A 23294-nucleotide genomic window follows, 5' to 3' on the forward strand; every position below is an offset into this window, starting at 1 on the left:
GTGTAGTCCATAGTGGATCTAACATAATAGTGTGAGAGTCCAGTCCGTAGTGGATCTAACAAAATAGTGTGAGAGTCCAGTCCATAGTGGATCTAACATAATATTGTGAGAGTCCAGTCCATAGTGGATCTAACATAATAGTGAGAGTCCAGTCCATAGTGGATCTAACATAATAGTGGGAGTCCAGTCCATAGTGAATCTAACTTAATAGTGGGAGTCCAGTCCATAGTGGATCTAAGATAATAGGGTGAGAGTCCAGTCCATAGTGGATCTAACATAATAGTGTGAGAGTCCAGTCCATAGTGAATCTAACATAATATTGTGAGAGTGTAGTCCATAGTGGATCTAACATAATAGTGAGAGTCCAGTTCATAGTGGATTTAACATAATAGTGAGAGTCCAGTCCATAGTGGATCTAACATAATAGTGTGAGAGTCCAGTCCGTAGTGGATCTAACAAAATAGTGTGAGAGTCCAGTCCATAGTGGATCTAACATAATAGTGTGAGAGTCCAGTCCATAATGGATCTAACATAATAGTGTGAGAGTCCAGTCCATAGTGGATCTAACATAATAGTGTGAGAGTGAGTGTGAATGTTGTTTGTCTATCTGTGTTGGCCCTGCGAGGAGGTGACGACTTGTCCAGGGTGTACCCTGCCTTCCGCCTGAATGCAGCTGAGATAGGCTCCAGCCAGCACCCCCCGCAACCCCGAAAGGGACAACCGGTAGAAAAATGGAAGGATGGATTGGATTGAAGCAAGTACATTACGTTTATTAAGCGCTTTTCACAGATAAAATCACAAAGCATAGGTGAAGTAAAACAATTCCATTTAAAACAGGGGCAACATCATAAAAAAGATACAAAGGGGATAAAAAATGATAGTTAAAAGGTGCATTGACCAAAAGCTTTACTAAAAAGAGAAGTTTGCAATTTTTTTTTTTAAGTTTCAACGCAGTCAAGATCACCAAGGGACTGGTGCAAGTTGTTCCAGAGTCTGTGTCTACCTAAGGACTACCTAAATCATTTTAAATGTTTTTAACAAGGATGTCAATTTAGGGCTTTTGTACTCTTAATCATTCTCCGAGATTTGATTGATCATTGTAAACCATTAAGCCAATTAGAAAATGTAGGCTTTAGTTTCATACATCGACATTTATGAAGACAACATTTCAAACAACTGACAATTAGAAGATACAGTACTTTATTCGGTACATTAAAAAAATACAACATAACAATGCTTAATGCTTTTAGACTGAATTTTACGTTCACATTCAACATGTGTTGTAAAAATGGAGGAAGAGCTCTGAACTGCTGGGGGCCTCCCTTGACTCAGTAATTCTGTGAAGTGCAGTAAAGATGGTCAGAAGAATACAGCATTAGAAATGTTATATTGGATTTCATTATATTTATTTATTTATTTATTTTAATTTATTTATTTATTTCGGCAATCTTCACATAAAACAAAGAACAACAACAACAACAAAAAAAACACTCATTTGAGCAATGATTGAGCCAAAAGGGTGTAGGTTGAAGCAACGCTTATATAAACCTACCCCATCACAACAAGAACAAGGTTCAAAATATATAAAATCTAAAACATGCTTCACTTATATTACTTTTTTTTCAAACAATATATAAGCAACATATATGTAGCACACGTCTCATATACACAGTTTAACATTTAAATCAAACATATACATTTGTACACTTATATATATATATATATATATATATATATATAATTATATATACACAATTTATTTAAATTCCATATAAAGTGGTAATATATACATTTTAATATAACCTATATGTATAATTATGAAATCATAAATTGTATTTATATACATATGATATATTATTGTCTTTCTAAAACAATGTTCTTCTTTCTTATATTTACTAATGATAAATGATTGAAAAAGCTTTTTAAACTGGTTTATGTTGGTGCTGTGTTTTATTTCATCCTTTAAACAGTTCCATATTTTAACCCCTGCTATTGTTATACTCATTCGTTTCTGCGTTGTTCTACAATATTGGATCTTAAAAAGTAGTTCTCCTCTTAAATTATAATTCCCTTCTCTCTGTAAAAATCTTCTCTGTAACCCTGTTGGAAGTGAATCTTTACTTGCTTTATAAATCATTTGGGCAGTCTTGAGTTGGATAAGATCTGGTAGTTTTAAATCAAATGTTTTTATAAATAATCCATTAGTGTGTTCTCGGGGTACTGTGTTATGTATCAGTCTGATGGCCCTTTTTTGCATTATGTATAGTGGTTGGATGTTCGTCCTAAATGTATTTCCCCAAACTTTTAGACAGTAACTCAAATATGGTAAAACAAGTGTACAATAAAGAGTGTGTAATGTTTTTTGATTAAGAATGTGCCTTGTTTTACCCAGGACAGCAATACTTCTCGGCAACTTCCCTTTGATGTATATAATATGTGACTTCCAGCAGATCCTGTGGTCCAAGATCACACCCAAAAATTTGATTTTGTTTACTCTTTCTATACTAACATTGTCTATATATAATTTTACATCTATATAATTTCTCTTATTTCCAAATAACATAAAGTTAGTTTTATTCAGGTTTAATGATAATTTATTAGCATCAAACCATTTTTTTAGTTTACACATCTCCATGGTGACGGTCCTCAGGAGCTGCTGCAAGTCCACATCAGAACAGAGTACATTGGTGTCATCCGCAAATAACACATATTTGCATATATATATATATATATATATATATACTTTTACCTGATTTATTTCGATAACACCATTGGTTGATATTATATGTACTTATTTGTGTTTACCTCCATAATCTCATAGATCCAGCCGAGAAATTCGGCCACTTTGGTGTAGACTCCGGGGTGGTTGGGCTCAGCGCAGCCATTCCCCCAGCTGACAACCCCCATCAATCTCCACACGTTGTCATCCTGGCACACCAAAGGACCGCCACTGTCCCCCTATGCCGGCGTTGAATACAGATGTTGACTGACAGCCCCAGACTTCCCGATGCCGACAATCTTCCAAACGTCTCCGCAAGGTACGGTCAGACTCTTGCATCTCACCTGACAGGCGTCCACTTTGCCCTCCGTGTATCCGGCACAGAGCATCCTCGGTGTGATCTCGCCGTTGTACATGCAGGAGCTGTTGCACTTGTTGGTGCTTATTATGGGAATGGGGGCCTCTTTTAGGGTGTTGGATGAGTTGACTAAGGGAGAGAAAAGGTCCCACGGATGCTCTGTCAGTACACTCGGAACACAGAATTTGTTTGGTTTTGAGAGCGGTGTCTTTCGTACCACCATCAGGTTGTGTGTAACCCCAGCCGGAGATCCAGCACAGTGTACCTCCAGGTACATCGTAGTCGTATTGGGGCAAACAAACAGGCCTAACTATGTCTAAAGAAAGAGAGAAGGCAGAGACATGTTTTTGTCCATTTTGGCAAACATCAACCTTATTACAAGCAAGTTTTTGTAAAAGAATGAACCATTCAACGTTAACTTAAGACTAGCGCTATTTTATAAACAGTGAGGTGCGGGCAGGGGAGGCAGTGCCTCACCTGTGATTATGCAAAGAAATAAAATATAAAATTATAAAATAATTGTAATTGTTCGTTTTTAATTTTCATTTAGCTTCACCAATTTGGATGATTTTTTCTTTAAAATCGCTGAATTTTTGCAGTCCCTCGTTAACTTCTGTGTCTGCCGTGCGGCCAGAGCGCGTTCTTGTCTGGTGTGTTGCTGAGTGTTCAAAACGGCAGAGAAAATAGTCTGAGGTGAGGCAAACAGTTCTCGTGCCTCACGATAGGGGCGCTCATGATCAGAGATATACGGTGGCATAAGCGAGTCAAGTGCCGCAGCGAGTAAAATGTTTTGTGTGTTGGTTGAGCCATCAAAACGGCAGAGAAAAACGTCTGGGGGGAGGCAAACAGGTCTTGTGCCTCACGATAGGGGCGCACAAGATCAGAGACATACGGTGGCATAAGCGAGTCAAATAACATGTTTTGTGTGTTGGTTGAGCCATCAAAACAGCAGAGAAAAAAGTCTGAGGTGAAGTAAACCGTTCTCGTCCCTCACGTTAGGGGCGCACAAGATTAGAGACATACGGTCGCATAAGCGAGTCAAATAACATGTTTTGTGTGTTGGTTGAGCCATCAAAACGGCAGAGAAAAACGTCTGGGGGGAGGCAAACAGGTCTTGTGCCTCACGATAGGGGCGCACAAGATCAGAGACATACGGTGGCATAAGCGAGTCCAATAACATGTTTTGTGTGTTGGTTGAGCCATCAAAACGGCAGAGAAAAAAGTCTGAGGTGAGGTAAACCGTTCTCGTGCCTCACGTTAGGGGCGCACAAGATCAGAGACATACGGTGGCATGAGCGAGTCAAGTGCCGCAGCGAGTAACATGTTTTGTGTGTTGTTTGAGCCATCAAAACGGCAGAGAAAAAAGTCTGAGGTGAGGCAAACCGTTCTCGTGCCTCACGATAGGGGCGCACAAGATCAGAGACATACGGTGGCATAAGCGAGTCAAGTGCTGCAGTGAGTAACATGTTTTGTGTGTTGGTTGAGCCATCAAACAGCAGAGAAAAACGTCTGAGGTGAGGCAAACAGTTCTCGTGCCTCATGATAGGGGCGCTCATGATCAGAGACATATGGTGGCATAAGCGAGTCAAGTGCTGCAGTGAGTAACATGTTTTGTGTGTTGGTTGAGCCATCAAACAGCAGAGAAAAACGTCTGAGGTGAGGCAAACAGTTCTCATGCCTCACGATAGGGGCGCACAAGATAAGAGACATACGGTGGCATAAGCGAGTCAAGTGCCGCAGCGAGTAACATGTTTTGTGTGTTGGTTGAGCCATCAAAACGGCAGAGAAAAACGTCTGAGGTGAGGTAAACCGTTCTCGGGCCTCACGTTAGGGGCGCACAAGATCAGAGACATACGGTGGCATAAGCGAGTCAAATAACATGTTTTGTGTGTTGGTTGAGCCATCAAAACGGCAGAGAAAAAAGTCTGAGGTGAGGTAAACCGTTCTCGTGCCTCACGTTAGGGGCGCACAAGATCAGAGACATACGGTAGCATAAGCGAGTCAAGTGCCGCAGCGAGTAACATGTTTTGTGTGTTGTTTGAGCCATCAAAACGGCAGAGAAAAAAGTCTGAGGTGAGGCAAACAGTTCTCGTGCCTCACGATAGGGGCGCACAAGATCAGACATACGGTGGCATAAGCGAGTCAAATAACATGTTTTGTGTGTTGGTTGAGCCATCAAAACGGCAGAGAAAAAAGTCTGAGGTGAGGTAAACCGTTCTCGTGCCTCACGTTAGGGGCGCACAAGATCAGAGACATACGGTAGCATAAGCGAGTCAAGTGCCGCAGCGAGTAACATGTTTTGTGTGTTGTTTGAGCCATCAAAACGGCAGAGAAAAAAGTCTGAGGTGAGGCAAACAGTTCTCGTGCCTCACGATAGGGGCGCACAAGATCAGAGACATACGGTGGCATAAGCGAGTCAAATAACATGTTTTGTGTGTTGGTTGAGCCATCAAAACGGCAGAGAAAAAAGTCTCAGGTGAGGTAAACAGTTCTCGTGCCTCACGATAGGGGCGCTCATGGTCAGAGACATATGGTGGCATAAGCGAGTCAAGTGCTGCAGTGAGTAACATGTTTTGTGTGTTGGTTGAGCCATCAAAACGGCAGAGAAAAACGTCTGAGGTGAGGCAAACAGTTCTCGTGCCTCACGATAGGGGCGCACAAGATCAGAGATGTACGGTGGCACAAGCGAGTCAAGTGCCGCAGCGAGTAACATGTTTTGTGTGTTGGTTGAGCCATCAAAACGGCCGAGAAAAAAGTCTGAGGTGAGGCAAACGGTTCTCGTGCCTCACGATAGGGGCGCTCATGAACACAGACATACGGTGGCATAAGCGAGTCAAGTGCCGCAGCGAGTAACATGTTTTGTGTGTTGGTTGAGCCATCAAAACGGCCGAGAAAAAAGTCTGAAGTGAGGCAAACAGTTCTCGTGCCTCAGGTTAGGGGCGCACAAGATCAGAGACATACGGTGGCATAAGAGAGTCAAGTGCCGCAGCGAGTGACATGTTTTGTGTGTTGGTTGAGCCATCAAAACGGCAGAGAAAAAAGTCTGAGGTGAGGTAAACCGTTCTCGTGCCTCACGTTAGGGGCGCAAAAGATCAGAGACATACGGTGGCATAAGCGAGTCAAGTGCCGCAGCGAGTGACATGTTTTGTGTGTTGGTTGAGCCATCAAAACGGCAGAGAAAAAAGTCTGAGGTGAGGTAAACCGTTCTCGTGCCTCACGTTAGGGGCGCAAAAGATCAGAGACATACGGTGGCATAAGCGAGTCAAGTGCCGCAGCGAGTAACATGTTTTGTGTGTTGGTTGAGCCATCAAAACGGCAGAGAAAAAAGTCTGAGGTGAGGCAAACAGTTCTCGTGCCTCACGATAGGGGCGCACAAGATCAGAGACGTACGGTGGCATAAGCGAGTCAAGTGCCGCAGCGAGTAACATGTTTTGTGTGTTGGTTGAGCCATCAAAACGGCAGAGAAAAAGTCTGAGGTGAGGCAAACAGTTCTCGTGCCTCACGACAGGGGCGGGGGCGGTCACGATCCCAGACATACAGTGACTTATTTTTTCCGTCTCAAGCACCCCGACTTTTAACATGGATGACTACATTTCCGCACTTAAACAGTTTTCTGTAGTGGACTTTCAAGCGAAGCAGGAGATAGTTACTAAAGTAAGACCAACGCCGGGGCTGAATGGTTTGTTTCAATCAACAGGACGGAAAGTTACTCGCTCTTTCCAAACAGAGTGGTATAAGTGAAATGACTGGCTTTGTGGATGTTCCGAAATCTGCTTTTCTTGCCTTCTTTTTTCAACCTGTGGAACTGTGTGGACTCAAATGGGATTTAGTGACCTAAAGAATTTGCAAAGAAGTCTCACCAAACATGAGAGGTCGGCTGCTCATATTCAAAGCTAGATTGCGCTAAAACATTTAGGATGACTAGGATAGTCTTGGTTTTGGATGAACAGCGGCAATTTAACATCAGTGTCCACAATGCTAAGGTAAAAGAGAACCGAGAGATTTTAAAAGATGTCATCATTGCGACCTGCTTCCTCGCCAAACAGCAGCTCGCATTTCGTGGAAATGAGAGTAGGAGCTCTGCTAATTGCGGCCACTATGTTGAACTCCTATATAAGACTTTTAAAACTGAAGGAAGTGAAGGAGGGCTTTTACCAGAAAGTGACGGCTATTTTTATCCAGAAGGACCGGCGTATGGACTTCATTTAAAAGGTATGACGGCGATAATATTATTTTTTAGTTTTTAATGAAATGCCCATTTTTTGGGCGACAGTTTGTGTGTAAAGAATTCAGGAATGAAACATAACCCGTAAACCGCTGCCAATCAAATAATCTGCGCCAAGCGCATACTGTATATTTGGAAATCTGATTCTGAGTACGTCAGTGCCTCACCTGCTATAAACTTCACCGCATGTTATAAAAGTACTTCATGTACTACAGTAAAGGCTGCACATTTAATGGCTATCAAGTTTGTTCAAGTTAGTTCGATTTTCAAGGCCGATAATTTAATCCTACAACCCAGTAAGAGATCACAGTAATTTGAACCACATAAATCCACAGGAGGTCTTTCTCACCAGTGGTCAATCAATAAATGTCTACTATCAATATTCTGTGCATAATTTCACCAGTATACATAATTAGCTAGAGTACTTCTGCAGGATGGCAAATAATATTTATCTTGTGTGTTAACTAATTACAAAGAATGTGAAAGGAAAGTGCGTGCTTTGCTTTTAGTTTGTGTTTGAGATAAATTAACTTTATTGAGCATTGATACTGACTGTATGGAAACATAGGTAAAATATTGTGTGGTGTTCGGGTCTGTAGGACCCGATTTAATTTTTTATCTAAAGAAAAATGATACAATTAATTCATTTTTCAAACTGAGATTCACTGACTTTGGCTCATTTTCTGTGAAGAACATAATATATCAGAATACATATTTAATGACCATACACCCTCCCTACACATTTTTGTTACATATAAGATGTCTGGGGCTAATAGAAGTGTGGAAATTGTTGTTCTGTGTACCGCACACACACACACGCACACACACACACACACACACACAGACACCCACACACACAAATACAGTAGGCCTAGACAGGAGGAGAACAACAGTGTAGGTACACAGAACATCAGAAAGTGAAATGTGCGAGAAAATGAGAGCAGAGCTTGTTGACAAACAATTTTGCAACCTTGTGTGGGAACCACAGGTGCAGAAACACAAAAGAATAATCTTATCGTCAAAAGAAAAATGATACAATTAATTTTTCAAACTGAGACTCACTGACTTTGGCTCATCTTCTGTGAAGAACATAATATATCAAAATACATATTTAACGACCACACACCATACACCCTCCCGACACATTTCTATTACATATAAGATGTCCGGGGCTAGTAGAAGTGTGGAAATTGTTGTTCTGTGTACCACACACACACACACACACACACCCACACAAATACAGTATGCCTAGACAGGAGGAGGACAACAGAGTGTAGGTACACAGAACATCAAAGGGTGAAATGTGCGAGAAAATGAGAGCAGACTTTGTTGACAAACAATGTTGCAACCTTGTGTTGGTTGAAAGAGAATCCCTGTGGGATGCAGAAACTGGCAGAGAAATTTTCTGTGCAACATTCATACTGTTGTTACTCAGCAAGCGTTTGTGGGTCCATTGGACCCGTTGCATTTTGTGGCGTTTAATGCCTCACAATCCAACACTTGTATGTTAAAATACTGAACAGATGTTTATTGGGATAAGGTAAACATCTGTTCAGTATTGTTGTTACCCAGCCAGCGTTTGTGGGTCTGATGGACCCGTTGCATTTTGTGGCTTTTAATGCCTCACAATCAAACACTTGTATGTTAAAATACTGAACAGATGTTTATCAGGATAAGGTAAGGTCTGATGGACCCGTTGCACTTTTTGGCTTTTAATGCCTCACAATCCAACACTTTTATATTAAAATACTGAACAGATGTTTATTGGGATAAAGTAAGGTCTGATGGACCCGTTGCATTTTGTGGCTTTTGATGCCTCACAGTCAAACACTTGTATGTTAAAATACTGAACAGATGTTTATTGGGATAAAGTAAGAGCATCAGACCCACACACGCTGGCTGAGTAACAAATATATGAACATTTCACAAGGGTTAAAGTGGGTAAACCTGGGCAGAAGAAGGTAGAAAGAAAGTAGGTTAACATGGTATAGTGTAGGTAATCAAGTAAAAGTAAAGTTGACATTTGTAAAATATGGTATAAAGTAGGTAAACATGCCAGAAGAAGGTTAAAAAAAAAGCGGTTCCATTGGTAAACGATGGTATAAAGTCGGTAAATGTACACAGAAGGAGGTAAAAAAGTAGTTTAGCACTGGTAAAAGATTGTATAGAGCAGTGTTTAACCATAGTTGTCGGGCCGAGAGTGCTCCTATAGGTGGTTGTCAAAAATATCTGTTTCTCAGCTGTCGTCCGTATCGGTCTCAACAGTACACTTGTGGTAGTTATGACAATATCAAACAGAAGAAGTCTGGAGTTAAGAAGTTTCTTCAGCGCAAAAAAATATGACTAAAGTGGTGAAGCTGTATTTTCATTTGCACTTTGAATTTATCAGCAGTTTGTGAGAAACATATATATTATTATTTTATCTATTTTAGCACAGCGTTATTGTATGTTTGTATTTTCCATCTGTTTTTATAAGTCCCTTCTTTTGCAGTATAATTGATTAGTATTTATTTTTGACCTAAGCCTTGATAATTGTTTTGATGAACACATGGTTTCATATCAATTGACAATGTTGTAAACTGTAAGTATATTAGATAATATGATGGAAATAAAGAGTAAAATGACTAATTCAGTGTGTTCACTGAAAAGTTGGGCCCCAAGGTCAAAAAGGTTAAGAGTCCCTGGTAAAGAGTGTGTATACAAAGGTTTACAATACATGTGTAATTGTATTGACATCACTGGTCATCACTAGAATGTTGGTAATGCTCACAGGCGTTTGCTACCTGAGAAATTAAGCGGTGTCCGTAGTTTCATTAAGGCGATGTCGCTATCGTGGCTCACGTGTTTGTAGTTCTCGTTGTAGACGATCTTCTCCACGGCGTGCCTCACGTGTTCCGTCATTTTAGCCGAGTGCGTCACGAGACCCGTGTAGGCTGCCCAGCTGGATACCTGAGGCAGCCTGTAGCTGACAGTTAAAGAAATAAGCGGGAGTCAGGTCCTGAAAGGGGACAATTGTCACCTGCGCCGTGTGGTGCCTTTGTACAGACCTTGTTTCCATAAGAGTTGAGAAATGGTGTTAGATGTAAATATAAACGGAATACAATGATTTGCAAATCATTTTCAGCCCATATTCAGTTGAAAATGCTACAAAGACAACATATTTGATGTTCAAACTGATAAACATTTTTTGCAAATAATCATTAACTTTAGAATTTGATGTCAGCAAAACGTGACAAAGAAGTTGGGAAAGGTGGCAATAAATACTGATAAAGTTGAGGAATGCTCATCAAACTTATTTGGAACACCCCACAGGCTAATTGGGAACAGGTGGGTGCCATGATTGGGTATTAAAACAGCTTCCCAAAAAATGCTGTCTTTCACAAGAAAGGATGGGGTGAGGTACACCCCTTTGTCCACAACTGCGTGAGCAAATAGTCAAACCGTTTAAGAACAACTTTACTCAAAGTGCAATTGCAAGAAATTTAGGGATTTCAACATCTACGGTCCAAAATATCATCAAAAGGTTCAGAGATTTTGGAGAAATCACTCCACGTAAGCGGCATAGCCCGGAAACCAACATTGAATGACCGTGACCTTCGATTCCTCAGGCAGCACTGTATAAAAAAAAAATCAAACTGTAAAGGATATCACCACATGGGCTCAGGAACACTTCAGAAAACCACTGTCACTAAATACACTTAGTCGCTACATCTGTAAGTGCAAGTTAAACCTCTACTATGCAAAGCGAAAGCCATTTATCAACAACATCCAGAAACGCCGCCGGCTTCTCTGGGCCCGAGATCATCTAAGATGGACTGATGCAAAGTGGAAAGGTGTTCTGTGGTCTGACAAGTCCGCATTTCAAATTGTTTTTGGAAATATTCAACATTGTGTCATCCGGACTAAAGGGGAAGCAAACCATCTAGACTGTTATTGACGCACAGTTCAAAAGCCAGCATCTGTGATGGTATGGGTGTGCTTTAGTGCCCAAGGCATGGGTAACTTACACATCTGTGAAGGCACCATTAATGCTGAAAGGTACATACAGGTTTTGAAACAACATATGCTGCGGTTTAAGCACCGTCTTTTTCATGGACGCTCCCGCTTATATCAGCAAGACAATGCAAAGCCACATTCAGCACGTGTTACTACAGCGTGGCTTTGTAAAAAAAGAGTGCGGGTACTTTCCTGGCCCGCCTGCAGTCCAGACCTGTCTCCCATGGAAAATGTGTGGCGCATTATGAAGCGTAAAATACGACAGCGTAGACCCCGGACTGTTGAACGACGGAAGCTCTACATAAAACAAGAATGGGAAAGACTTCCACTTTCAAAGCTTCAACAATTAGTTTTCTCAGTTCCCAAACGTTTATTGAGTGTTGTTAAAAGAAAAGGTGATGTAACACAGTGGTGAACATGCCCTTTCCCAACTACTTTGGCACGTGTTGCAGCCATGAAGATTTAAGGTAATTATTATTTGCAAATATGTGGTTTTTGTAGTGCATTCAATTGAATATGGGTTGAAAAGGATTTGCAAATCATTGTATTCCGTTTATATTTACATCTAACACAATTTCCCAACTCTTGTGGAAATGGGGTTTGTACCAGACTGCAGCGTGGTTCTTCGGCTTGGTAAAGGTTGTAGCGTTTGACCTTTCAATGCTGCGGTACAGTTCTTACTTCTGCACACAATGAGCAGCTGTGACTATCCATTGGCTGGTGATGATGGAGCCGCCGCAGGTGTGTCTGTTGCCGTAGTAGAGGCTAACCTGCCAGGGCCACCTGCCCAGCGAGGCCTCCACTCCCCCGATTATCCTGGGCAGCTTTGCTCGTGTTCCGCACTCTGCAACCACGTTTATTCAGGATCAGAGCCACTTTGTGACACCTTTGGCACGGATACGGGTATTTTGAAGATGAACATTCTCACCAAAACATTGTAAAGCGATAACCTTATTAGTGATGCACCTCTGCCTAGATAAAAAAAAAAAAAAAAATGCAATAACTGATAATCAGTAGTCCATGTTTCAGTACAGACAGCTTCATCTTCATCACTGTTTGTTACCTGAATTGCCACATGTTTTCCAGAGTGCCCCTGTTGTCTGAGGTGATCTGTAAAAAGCCATCAGTATAGTTTGGCCCAATGTCAGTCAGATTCACTCCTTTCTGCTTGGTCAGTCTGGAATAACAACATATACACAGGCAGTTTTCTCATTGGGCTGTGGGCAGAGAATAGTACATACCTATTAGGGGTAAGTTATTTATATATTTACAAATGTATTTTAATATATACATACATTTTGTATATAGAAATGTTCGATAATGGCTTTTTTGCCATTATCCGATATTGTCCAACTCTTAAAGGCCTACTGAAAGCCACTACTACCCACCACACAGTCTGATAGTTTATTTATCAATGATGAAATATTAACATTGAGTTTGAGTTTATTTCGAACATGCGAGCATACAACATGATACATCACAATTTCCAGTTTCTCTTTCCAACATGTTCGAAAAGGAGGAGGAAGAAGCAGAGCTTATTTAATCCTACCCCTTTTCTTTACATAACAGTTGCTAAAACTTTTGTTCACTTCCTGTTCTCAATGTATTCACAATGTATACTCCATACGTAATAAGTAATCACAATACAAATCAATCAATCAATCAATGTTTACTTATATAGCCCTAAATCACTAGTGTCTCAAAGGGCTGCACAAACCACCACGACATCCTCGGTAGGCCCACATAAGGGCAAGGAAAACTCACACCCAGTGGGACATTGGTGACAATAATGACCCAGTGGGACGTCGGTGACAATGATGACTATGAGAACCTTAGAGAGGAGGAAAGCAATGGATGTCGAGCGGATCTAACATGATACTGTGAAAGTTCAATCCACAATGGATACAACACAGTCGCGAGAGTCCAGTCCAAAGATGATCCAAGACACAGCAGCGAGAGTCCCGTTCACAGCGGAGCCAGCAGGAAACCATCCCAAGCGTAGGCGGACCAGCAGCGCAGAGATGTCCCCAGCCGATACACAGGCGAGCAGTACATGGCCACCGGATCGGACCGGACCCCCTCCACACGGGAGAGTGGGACATAGAAGATAAATAAATAAATAAATAATTGCTTAAATTTTAATCCATACGATGAGATAAGTCAGATTATTTTGAGAATGCATGAGTGAGTAAAATCAGAATGTTTATCATGGTTATTCATTTTTGTACTTTGCTAACACTTCCAGTTTGAAGAGTCTCTTGAAGTGGATCATATTAGTACTTTGTTTGATTGCTTTGCTGAATCCATTCCATAATTTAATTCCACATACTGATATACTGAAGGTTTTAAGTGTTGTACGTGCATACAAATGTTTTAAATGACATTTTTCTCTAATATTATATTTCTCTTCTTTTTGTTGAGAAGAATTGTGTTGTGGGACATGCGCATTCTGCGTCTCTCTCCGCTGCGAGTCCAACCAGAGGACCCGCCGACAGCGCACTCCAGACACGCCCCCGCATTCATCAAGCGGACCGCGCCCACTCTCCGCCGCAGCCGGCTGCAGGACACACCTGTGACTGACGATGAGCAGCATAAAAGACCAGCGGTACTCCTAGGTACTTGAACTCCTCCACTTGGGGCAGGGTCTCCTCCCCAACCCGGAGATGGCACTCCACCCTTTTCCGGGCGAGAACCATGGACTCGGATTTGGAGGTGCTGATTCTCATTCCGGTCGCTTCACACTCGGCTGCGAACCGATCCAGCGAGAGCTGAAGATCCCGGTCAGATGAAGCCATCAGGACCACATCATCTGCAAAAAGCAGAGACCTAATCCTGCGGTTACCAAACCGGAACCCCTCAACGCCTTGACTGCGCCTAGAAATTCTGTCCATAAAAGTTATGAACAGAATCGGTGACAAAGGACAGCCTTGGCGGAGTCCAACCCTCACTGGAAATGTGTTCGACTTACTGCCGGCAATGCGAACCAAGCTCTGGCACTGATCGTACAGGGAGCGAACCGCCACAATAAGACAGTCCGATACCCCATACTCTCTGAGCACTCCCCACAGGACTTCCCGAGGGACACGGTCGAATGCCTTCTCCAAGTCCACAAAGCACATGTAGACTGGTTGGGCAAACTCCCATGCACCCTCAAGAACCCTGCCGAGAGTATAGAGCTGGTCCACAGACGAGCTAGCGTCAGCCCCCAAGCTAGTGTCAGTCCCCGAGCCAGCCCCCGAGCTAGCGTCAGTCCCCGAGCCAGCCCCCGAGCTAGCGTCAGTTCCCGAGCCAGCCCCCGAGCTAGCCCCCGAGCCAGCGGCAGTCCCCGAGCTAGCCCCCGAGCTAGCACCAGCCCCTTGGCAAGCCCCTGAGCTAGCACCTGTCCCCAGGCTAGCCTGTGAGCCAGCACCCATACCTAGGCTGGCCCTGACCCCCGCCCCTCAGCCAGTAGCACTGGCTTCAGCTCCTCAGCCATCTCCTCGTGTCCGGCGGGCTGCAGCACGGCGCCGCCCACCTCCTTGTGTCCGGCGGTCCTCACTACAGTGCCGTCCACCTCCTCGTGTCCGGCGGCCCGCACCAGGGAACCATTCGCGCCCGCCTTACCGACGGCCAAGACGTCGACCGTTCTTTGGTCGTCCACTTCGCCGGCCGCAGCGGCGGTCCACCCGACACCGCCACCAGACTTGTCCCCGATGGCTTCTGAGACACTTGGGCTGGCGACCCACCACCAGTTCACCCCTCCACCCTCCCTTGATTTTTGTTCCTGCTTTTGGGGGTGTTCAGATTCTAGGACATCTGGAATCTGTCCATAGGGGGGGGATACTGTTGTGGGACATGCGCATTCTGCGTCTCTCTCCGCTGCGAGTCCAACCAGAGGACCCGCCGACAGCGCACTCCAGACACGCCCCCGCATTCATCAAGCGGACCGCGCCCACTCTCCGCCGCAGCCGGCTGCAGGACACACCTGTGACTGACGATGAGCAGCATAAAAGACCAGTGGACACAGGGATCCGTGCGGGAACTTAGTTCCAAATGCGTACCGTAAGCAATCACCCTGCTTTATGCAAACCTGCTCTCCCTGTGCCCTGTACCTCTACGTGTTCTCAGTGTCTTCTCCCGTGTCCCCACAGAATCCTCCGTCGCCCGCAAGGTGAGCTGTGCGTCTCACTCTTTTCCCTGGATCTCCCTCTGGATTCTGACTGCCTCCTTTGTACCTCGACTCCTCGCTCGTTTGACCTGAACCCTCTGCCTGCCCCACGGACTTCCGCGTTCTCTTTTGTCAACACTTGGGTAAAACACACTTCAGTTAATTAACACACTTAGACTAACACCATACACTCTAGAATTTTTGCCACGCTCCATTTACTTAGTATGTTTTCTGTTGATTGATTATTACATATATACATTTGTTAATATAGATATATATATATATATATTTTAATAAATCTTTGGACATACTGCCACCTGGTGTCCGTTTGCCGTCACGTCCTTAGTAAATCATAACAGTAAGTTCCCGCCAGAAAAATTAAATAGTAGGACCTGACGGCACAGTATTTTTTGTTGTTGTTGTTGTTTTCATAGCCCCCAGTGACTTTAGCTCTGTCCCAGTGACTTTTTGTTTGTTTTTTTTGGTTTTCTCAACTTTCCTCCTTCCTTTTTGCCCCTGTCACGATGTCTTTTTCCTCCACCATGGACAATTATTATAGTCCTCAACACTCCGTCAAGGGACTGTTTAATTTCAATACGGGGAGGGATGAATTTGCCCGGCGCCTGGCCACCCACCTCCCACCCTTAGTGACAATTCCTCAGTCAGCTGGAGGCGTTTGGCATCCGCGTTCGGAAGGGGGGGATAGTGCTGGTGACTGTGCTGATGTGGTGGCGCATCTACACCCAGCCAGGCAAACCCCTGCCATACCTATACCATCTGTTTTTCATTTTTGTACTGGTGGCTGTGCTAATGTGGTAGCACAGCTGCAACCAGACAAACTTCCCCCTGCCCGAGATATCCCACCTATCTTCCGTTTTTCCCAGCCGCAGCCACCAGTCCCCTGGCTAGCCTCCGAGCTAGTACCTGTCCCGAAGCTAGCGCCCGAGCTAGCGCCAGTCCCCGAGCTAGCCCCCGAGCTAGCGCCAGTCCCCGAGCTAGCCCCCGAGCTAGCCCCCGAGCTAGCGCCAGTCCCCGAGCTAGCCCCCGAGCTAGCGTCAGTCCCCGAGCTAGCCCCCGAGCTAGCGTCAGTCCCCGAGCCAGCCCCCGAGCTAGCGTCAGCCCCCAAGCTAGTGTCAGTCCCCGAGCCAGCCCCCGAGCTAGCGTCAGTCCCCGAGCCAGCCCCCGAGCTAGCGTCAGTTCCCGAGCCAGCCCCCGAGCTAGCCCCAGTCCCCGAGCTAGCCCCCGAGCCAGCGGCAGTCCCCGAGCTAGCCCCCGAGCTAGCACCAGCCCCTTGGCAAGCCCCTGAGCTAGCACCTGTCCCCAGGCTAGCCTGTGAGCCAGCACCCATACCTAGGCTGGCCCTGACCCCCGCCCCTCAGCCAGTAGCACTGGCTTCAGCTCCTCAGCCATCTCCTCGTGTCCGGCGGGCTGCAGCACGGCGCCGCCCACCTCCTTGTGTCCGGCGGTCCTCACTACAGTGCCGTCCACCTCCTCGTGTCCGGCGGCCCGCACCAGGGAACCATTCGCGCCCGCCTTACCGACGGCCAAGACGTCGACCGTTCTTTGGTCGTCCACTTCGCCGGCCGCAGCGGCGGTCCACCCGACGCCGCCACCAGACTTGTCCCCGATGGCTTCTGAGACACTTGGGCTGGCGACCCACCACCAGTTCACCCCTCCACCCTCCCTTGATTTTTGTTCCTGCTTTTGGGGGTGTTCAGATTCTAGGACATCTGGAATCTGTCCATAGGGGGGGGATACTGTTGTGGGACATGCGCATTCTGCGTCTCTCTCCGCTGCGAGTCCAACCAGAGGACCCGCCGACAGCGCACTCCAGACACGCCCCCGCATTCATCAAGCGGAACGCGCCCACTCTCCGCCGCAGCCGGCTGCAGGACACACCTGTGACTGACGATGAGCAGCATAAAAGACCAGTGGACACAGGGATCCGTGCGGGAACTTAGTTCCAAATGCGTACCGTAAGCAATCACCCTGCTTTATGCAAACCTGCTCTCCCTGTGCCCTGTACCTCTACGTGTTCTCAGTGTCTTCTCCCGTGTCCCCACAGAATCCTCCGTCGCCCGCAAGGTGAGCTGTGCGTCTCACTCTTTTCCCTGGATCTCCCTCTGGATTCTGACTGCCTCCTTTGTACCTCGACTCCTCGCTCGTTTGACCTGAACCCTCTGCCTGCCCCACGGACTTCCGCGTTCTCTTTTGTCAACACTTGGGTAAAACACACTTCAGTTAATTAACACACTTAGACTAACACCATACACTCTAGAATTTTTGCCACGCTCCATTTACTTAGTATGTTTTCTGTTGATTGATTATTACATATATACATTTGTTAATATAGATATATATATATATATATTTTAATAAATCTTTGGACATACTGCCACCTGGTGTCCGTTTGCCGTCACGTCCTTAGTAAATCATAACAAATTGTTGTATATTCTTCGGAAGCAGGTTATAGTTTGCTTTGTGTATAATCTTAGCTGTTTGCAATTCCACTATGTCGTGGAATTTCAGTATCTTTGATTCAATAAATAAAGGGTTTGTATGTTCTCTATATCCAACATTATGTATTATTCTAACTGATCTTTTTTGTAATACTGTTAGTGAATGAAGTGTACTTTTGTAATTATTTCCCCATATTTCTACACAGTAACTCAGATATGGTAACACTAGTGAGCAGTAGAGAATATAAAGTGATTTTTGGTCTAGAACATATTTGGCTTTATTCATTATTGATGTATTTCTTGCAACTTTATGTTGTATATTTTTTACATGAGATTTCCAGTTCAATTTATCATCAATCATTATACCTAGAAATTTGGTTTCATTTACTCTTTCAATTTCTATTCCGTCTATTTGTATTTGTGTTTGACTTTCTTTTCTACTGTTACCAAATAGCATTATTTTAGTTTTACTGAGATTCAATGATAGTCTGTTTTTGTCAAACCATTTTTTTAATTTGTTCATTTCTTCTGTTGTTATTTGTATTATCCACTGTGTGTTCTCTCCTGAACAAAAGGCTGTTGTATCATCCGCAAATAATACTAACTTTAAATCTCTTGTAACTTTACAAATGTCATTTATATAGAGATTGAATAATTTAGGTCCTAGTATTGATCCCTGAGGTACATTGCAACTCATGCCAATACAGCCTTTTTAGTTAACTAAACTACAATTTTAAATTTCCCGGGAGTTTCGTCTTTGAAACGTCGTATAATGATGACGTGTACGCAAGACGTCACGGGTTTTTAGGAAGTATGAGCGCTGCACACACACGCAGCAAAAAGTCGTCTGCTTTAACGGCATAATTACACAGTATTTTGGACATCTGTGTTGCTGAATCTTTTGCAATTTGTTCAATTAATATTGGAGAAGTCACAGTAGAAAGACGGAGTTGGGAAGCTTTAGCCGTTAGCCACTCAAACACAGGGTGATTCCTTGTTTAAAATTCCTGGAGGTGAAACTTTGGTCAAGCCAACATTGATCCCGACCACTTGTCAACCAGCAGGTTTCAGTGAGAAAATTGTGGTTAAAAAGTCAGTTCTCACCGGAGAAAAGCTGAGCTTGTGCCGTCCATAGCTGCCGTCGACTACCCTGAGACAATGCGCAACAAGACACCCGTGGAGACACCCTTCCGACTATCAGGTACTATTTAACTCACTAAAACACTAGCAACACAATAGAAAGATAAGGGATTTTCCAGAATTATCCTAGTAAATGTGTCTAAAAACATCAGAATCCGTCCCAAAGCAATCGCGTTTTTTTTGGTGTTTTTTTTGGTGTTTTTTTTTCTAGTCCGTCGCTATCAATATCCTCAAACACAAATCTTTCATCCTCGCTCAAATTAATGGGGAAATAGTCGTTTTCTCGGTCCGAATAGCAATTTTTGTTGGAGGCTCCCATTAAAAACAATGTGAATATGTGAGGAGCCATCAAACATGTGACGTCATCGTCTGCGACTTCCGGTACAGGCAGGGCTTTTCTCTTAGCACCGAAAGTTGCGAACTTTATCGTGGATGTTCTCTACTAAATCCTTTCAGTAAAAATATGGCAATATCGCAAAATGATCAAGTATGACACATAGAATGGACCTGCTATCCCCGTTTGAATAAGAAAATCTCATTTCAGTAGGCCTTTAATTACCGATATCAACCGATACCGATGTATACAGTGGTGGAATGAACACATTATTATACCTAATTTTGTGGTGAAGCCCCGCTGGATGCATTAAACAATGTGACAAGGTTTTCCAAAATAAATCAACTCAAGTCATGGAAAAAAAATGCCAACATTGCACTGCCATATTTATTATTGAAGTCACAAAGTGCATTTTTTTTAACATGCCTGAAAACAGCAGCTTGGAATTTGGGACATGCTCCCCCTGAAAGAGCATGAGGAGGTTGGGGGGGGGTTCGGGTAGATGGGGGTGTATATTGTAGTGTCCCAGAGAGATAGTGCTGCAAGGGATTTTATTTATAAAATGCCAACTAACAACAATGTATAAACATTTAGTACTTGCACATTTTTAAACTCAGCACTTACCATGCAATTGATTAACGTGGACCCCGACTTAAACAAGTTGAAGAACTTATTGGGGTGTTACCATTTAGTGGTCAATTGTACAGAATATGTGCTGAACTGTGCAATCTACTAATAAAAGTTTCAATCAATCAAAAGCGTCAAAAAAACAAAAAACTTTAAGAAGTCTTTTGTGGTTGTATGTTTTCTGTTCCTAAAACTCCAGTACTTTCTGAGGCAGTCCATACAGTCGGTCTATATATGAGAAATGCTAGATTGTTTGTTTATGATGACCAAAAATTATATTATTGTATGTTTTTATCCTGAAAACAAAAACAATTGGCAGTCATTTCCTGTATGTATCCATCCATCCATTTTCTACCGCTTATTTCCTTTGGGGTCGCTAGGTGCGCTGGCGCCTATCCCAGCTACAATCGGGCGGAAGGCGGAGTACACCCTGGACAAGTCGCCACCTTATCGCAGGGCCAACACAGACAGACAACATTCCTGTATGTAACATCTATTATTTTTTTGAGTAATTGGTAGACATCTAACTACTTGGGACACCCAAGTTTCATCATCAGACCCGATATGCCGCCCCCTGTTAGGGTGACGCCACCTACGCATAGACAGTTTTGGCTTGTGCAGCCCTTTGAGACACTTGTGATTTAGGGCTATATAAGTAAAAATGGATTGATTGATTGATTGATTGAAGGGGTTCTGGGTATTTGTTCTTTTGTGTTTATGTTGTGTTACGGTGCGGATGTTCTCCCGAAATGTGTTTGTCATTCTTGTTTGGTGTGGGTTCACAGTGTGTTGTTACATATTTGTAACAGTGTTAAAGTTGTTTGTACAGCAACCCTCAGTGTGACCTGTATGGCTGTTGACCAAGTATTAATGCATTTGTGTGTGTGTGTGTGTGTGTGTGTGTGTGTGTGTGTGTGTGTGTGTGTGTGTGTGTGTGTGTGTGTGTGTGTGTGTGTGAAAAGCCATCGGTATTATGTGTTCGGGCCGGCACGCAAAGGCAGTTTTTTTAAGGTTTATTGTGCTCTGTACTTCTCCCTATTTCCGTGTACACAGCGGCGTTTTAAAAAGTCATAGATTTTACTTTTTGAAACCGATACTGATAATTTCCGACATTAAATTTCAAAGCATTTATCGGCCGATTAAAATGGGCAATCTGATTTTATCGGACATCTCTATTTGTATGTACAGTATTTACATGTATTAGGGCTGTAACAAACACATATACACTATATTGCCAAAAGTATTTGGCCACCCATCCAAACGATCAGAATCAGGTGTCCTAATCCATAAATGTAAATTAATAAATCAATCACTTGGCCCGACCACAGGTGTAAAAAATCCAGCACTTAGGCATGCAGACTGTTTCTACAAACATTTGTGAAAGAATGGGCCGCTCTCAGGGGCTCAGTGATTTCCAGCATGCAACAAATCCAGTCGTGAAATTTCTGAGGGACAAGTCTGGGTTTGGAGGTTGCCAGCAGAACGATACATTTGGGACTGCATATTTCACCGAGTGTGAAATATGGTGTGGGGTGTATTTTCAGGAGTTTGGCTTGGACCCTGAGTTCCAGTGAAAGTAATTGTCCAAAACATTTTTGGACAATTCCATGCGAAAAAACCTTTTGGGAACAGTTTGGAGCGGGCCCCTTCCTCTTCCAACATGACTGTGCACCAGTGAAAATAAGCAAGGTCCATAAAGACATGGATGACAGAGTCTGGTGCGGATGAACTTGACTGGCCTGCACAGAGTCCTGACCTGAACCCCAAAGAACACCTTTGGGATGAATTAGAACGGAGATTGAGAGCCAGGCCTTCTCCACCAACATCAGTGTGTGCGCTTTTGGAAGAATGTTGGAAAATTCCTATTAACACACTCTGCAACCTTGTGGACAGCCTTCCCAGAAGAGTTGAAGCTATAATAGCAGCAAAAGGTGGACCCACATCATATTGAACCCTATGGGTTAGAAATGGGATGGCACTTCAAGTTCATATGTGAGTCAAGGCTGGTGGCAATATACTGTAGTGTACCTGCCAGGGGCTTACGCCGCATAGGTACCACGCTTTTATTGCTTGTTTTTGCTCCACAAGCAAAATTTCATCTTGCATAATCTTTTTAAATAGATTGCCGGAAATGCTCATAAACGTGTGGTCTCTATGCCACCGTGTTTTCCGTTTCTCCGCGAGTACACCTTTGGGATGAATTAGAACAGAGACTGAGAGCCAGGCCTTCTCCACCAACATCAGTGTGTGATCTCACCAATGCGCTTTTGGTAGAATGGTGGAAAATTCCTATAAACACACTCCGCAACCTTGTGGACAGCCTTCCCAGAAGAGTTGAAGATGTAATAGCTTCAAAAGGTGGACCCACATCATATTGAACGCTATGGGTGATATTGCTGCCTCCAGTGTCAATCCTTCTCATCTTACTGTCCTATTCCATCCATTTTCTACCGCTTGTCCCTTTTTGGGTCGTGGGGGGTGCCGGAGCCTATATCAGCTGTATTCGGGCGGTAGGCAGTGTACACCCTGGACAAGTCGCCACCTCATCGCTAGGCCAACACAGACAAACATCATTCACACTGTTAGATCCACTATGGACAAGACTCTCACAATATAATGTTACAAACCCCGTTTCCATATGAGTTGGGAAATTATGTTAGATGTAAATATAAACGAAATACAATGATTTTCAAATCATTTTCAACCCATATTCAGTTGAATATGCTACAAAGACAACATATTTCATGTTCAAACTGATAAACATTGTTTTTGTTTTGCAAATAATCCTTAACTTTAGAATTTGATGCCAGCAACACGTGACAAAGAAGTTGGGAAAGGTGGTAATAGATACTGATAAAGTTGAGGATTGCTCATCAAACACTTATTTGGAACATCCCACAGGTGTGCAGGCTAATTAGGAACAGGTGGGTGCCATGATTGGGTATAAAAACAGCTTCCCAAAGAATGCTCAGTCTTTCACAAGAAAGGATGGGGCGAGGTACACCCCGTTGTCCACAACTGCGTGAGCAAATAGTCAGTTTAAGAACAACGTTTCTCAAAGTGCAATTGCAAGAAATTTTGAGATTTCAACATCTAAGATCCATAATATCAATAAAGGTTGAGAGAATCTGGAGAAATCACTCCATGTTAGCGGCATGGCCGGAAACCAACATTGACTGACCGTGACCTTCGATCCCTCAGACGGCACTGTATCAAAAGCCGACATCAATCTCTAAGGGATATCACCACATGGGCTCTGGAACACTTCACAAAACCACTGTCACTAATT

General features: G+C 43.7%; 1 protein-coding gene and 1 long non-coding RNA gene across 2 annotated transcripts in view; one reads left to right on the forward strand and one right to left on the reverse strand.

The window, feature by feature from the left end:
• LOC133537161 (uncharacterized) overlaps nt 1-23294 on the forward strand; it is a 51598-nt gene that overhangs the window by 5560 nt on the left and 22744 nt on the right. Inside the window, exon 2 of the long non-coding RNA XR_009802611.1 lies at nt 2822-3038. This is a non-coding gene — a long non-coding RNA (uncharacterized LOC133537161). The remainder of the gene's footprint in view (nt 1-2821; nt 3039-23294) is intronic.
• Nucleotides 765-23294, reverse strand: part of tmprss5 (transmembrane serine protease 5) — a 38713-nt gene continuing 16183 nt past the window's right edge. The window contains 8 exon segments of the mRNA XM_061878060.1: nt 765-1337; nt 2806-2958; nt 3064-3258; nt 3260-3393; nt 10086-10267; nt 11980-12142; nt 12227-12270; nt 12362-12475. Coding sequence (XP_061734044.1) covers nt 1329-1337; nt 2806-2958; nt 3064-3258; nt 3260-3393; nt 10086-10267; nt 11980-12142; nt 12227-12270; nt 12362-12475 — 994 coding nt within the window. The 3' untranslated portion in view covers nt 765-1328.

This window comes from Nerophis ophidion, linkage group LG18 (assembly GCF_033978795.1).
Source record: "Nerophis ophidion isolate RoL-2023_Sa linkage group LG18, RoL_Noph_v1.0, whole genome shotgun sequence".
Classification (NCBI taxonomy): domain Eukaryota; kingdom Metazoa; phylum Chordata; class Actinopteri; order Syngnathiformes; family Syngnathidae; genus Nerophis; species Nerophis ophidion.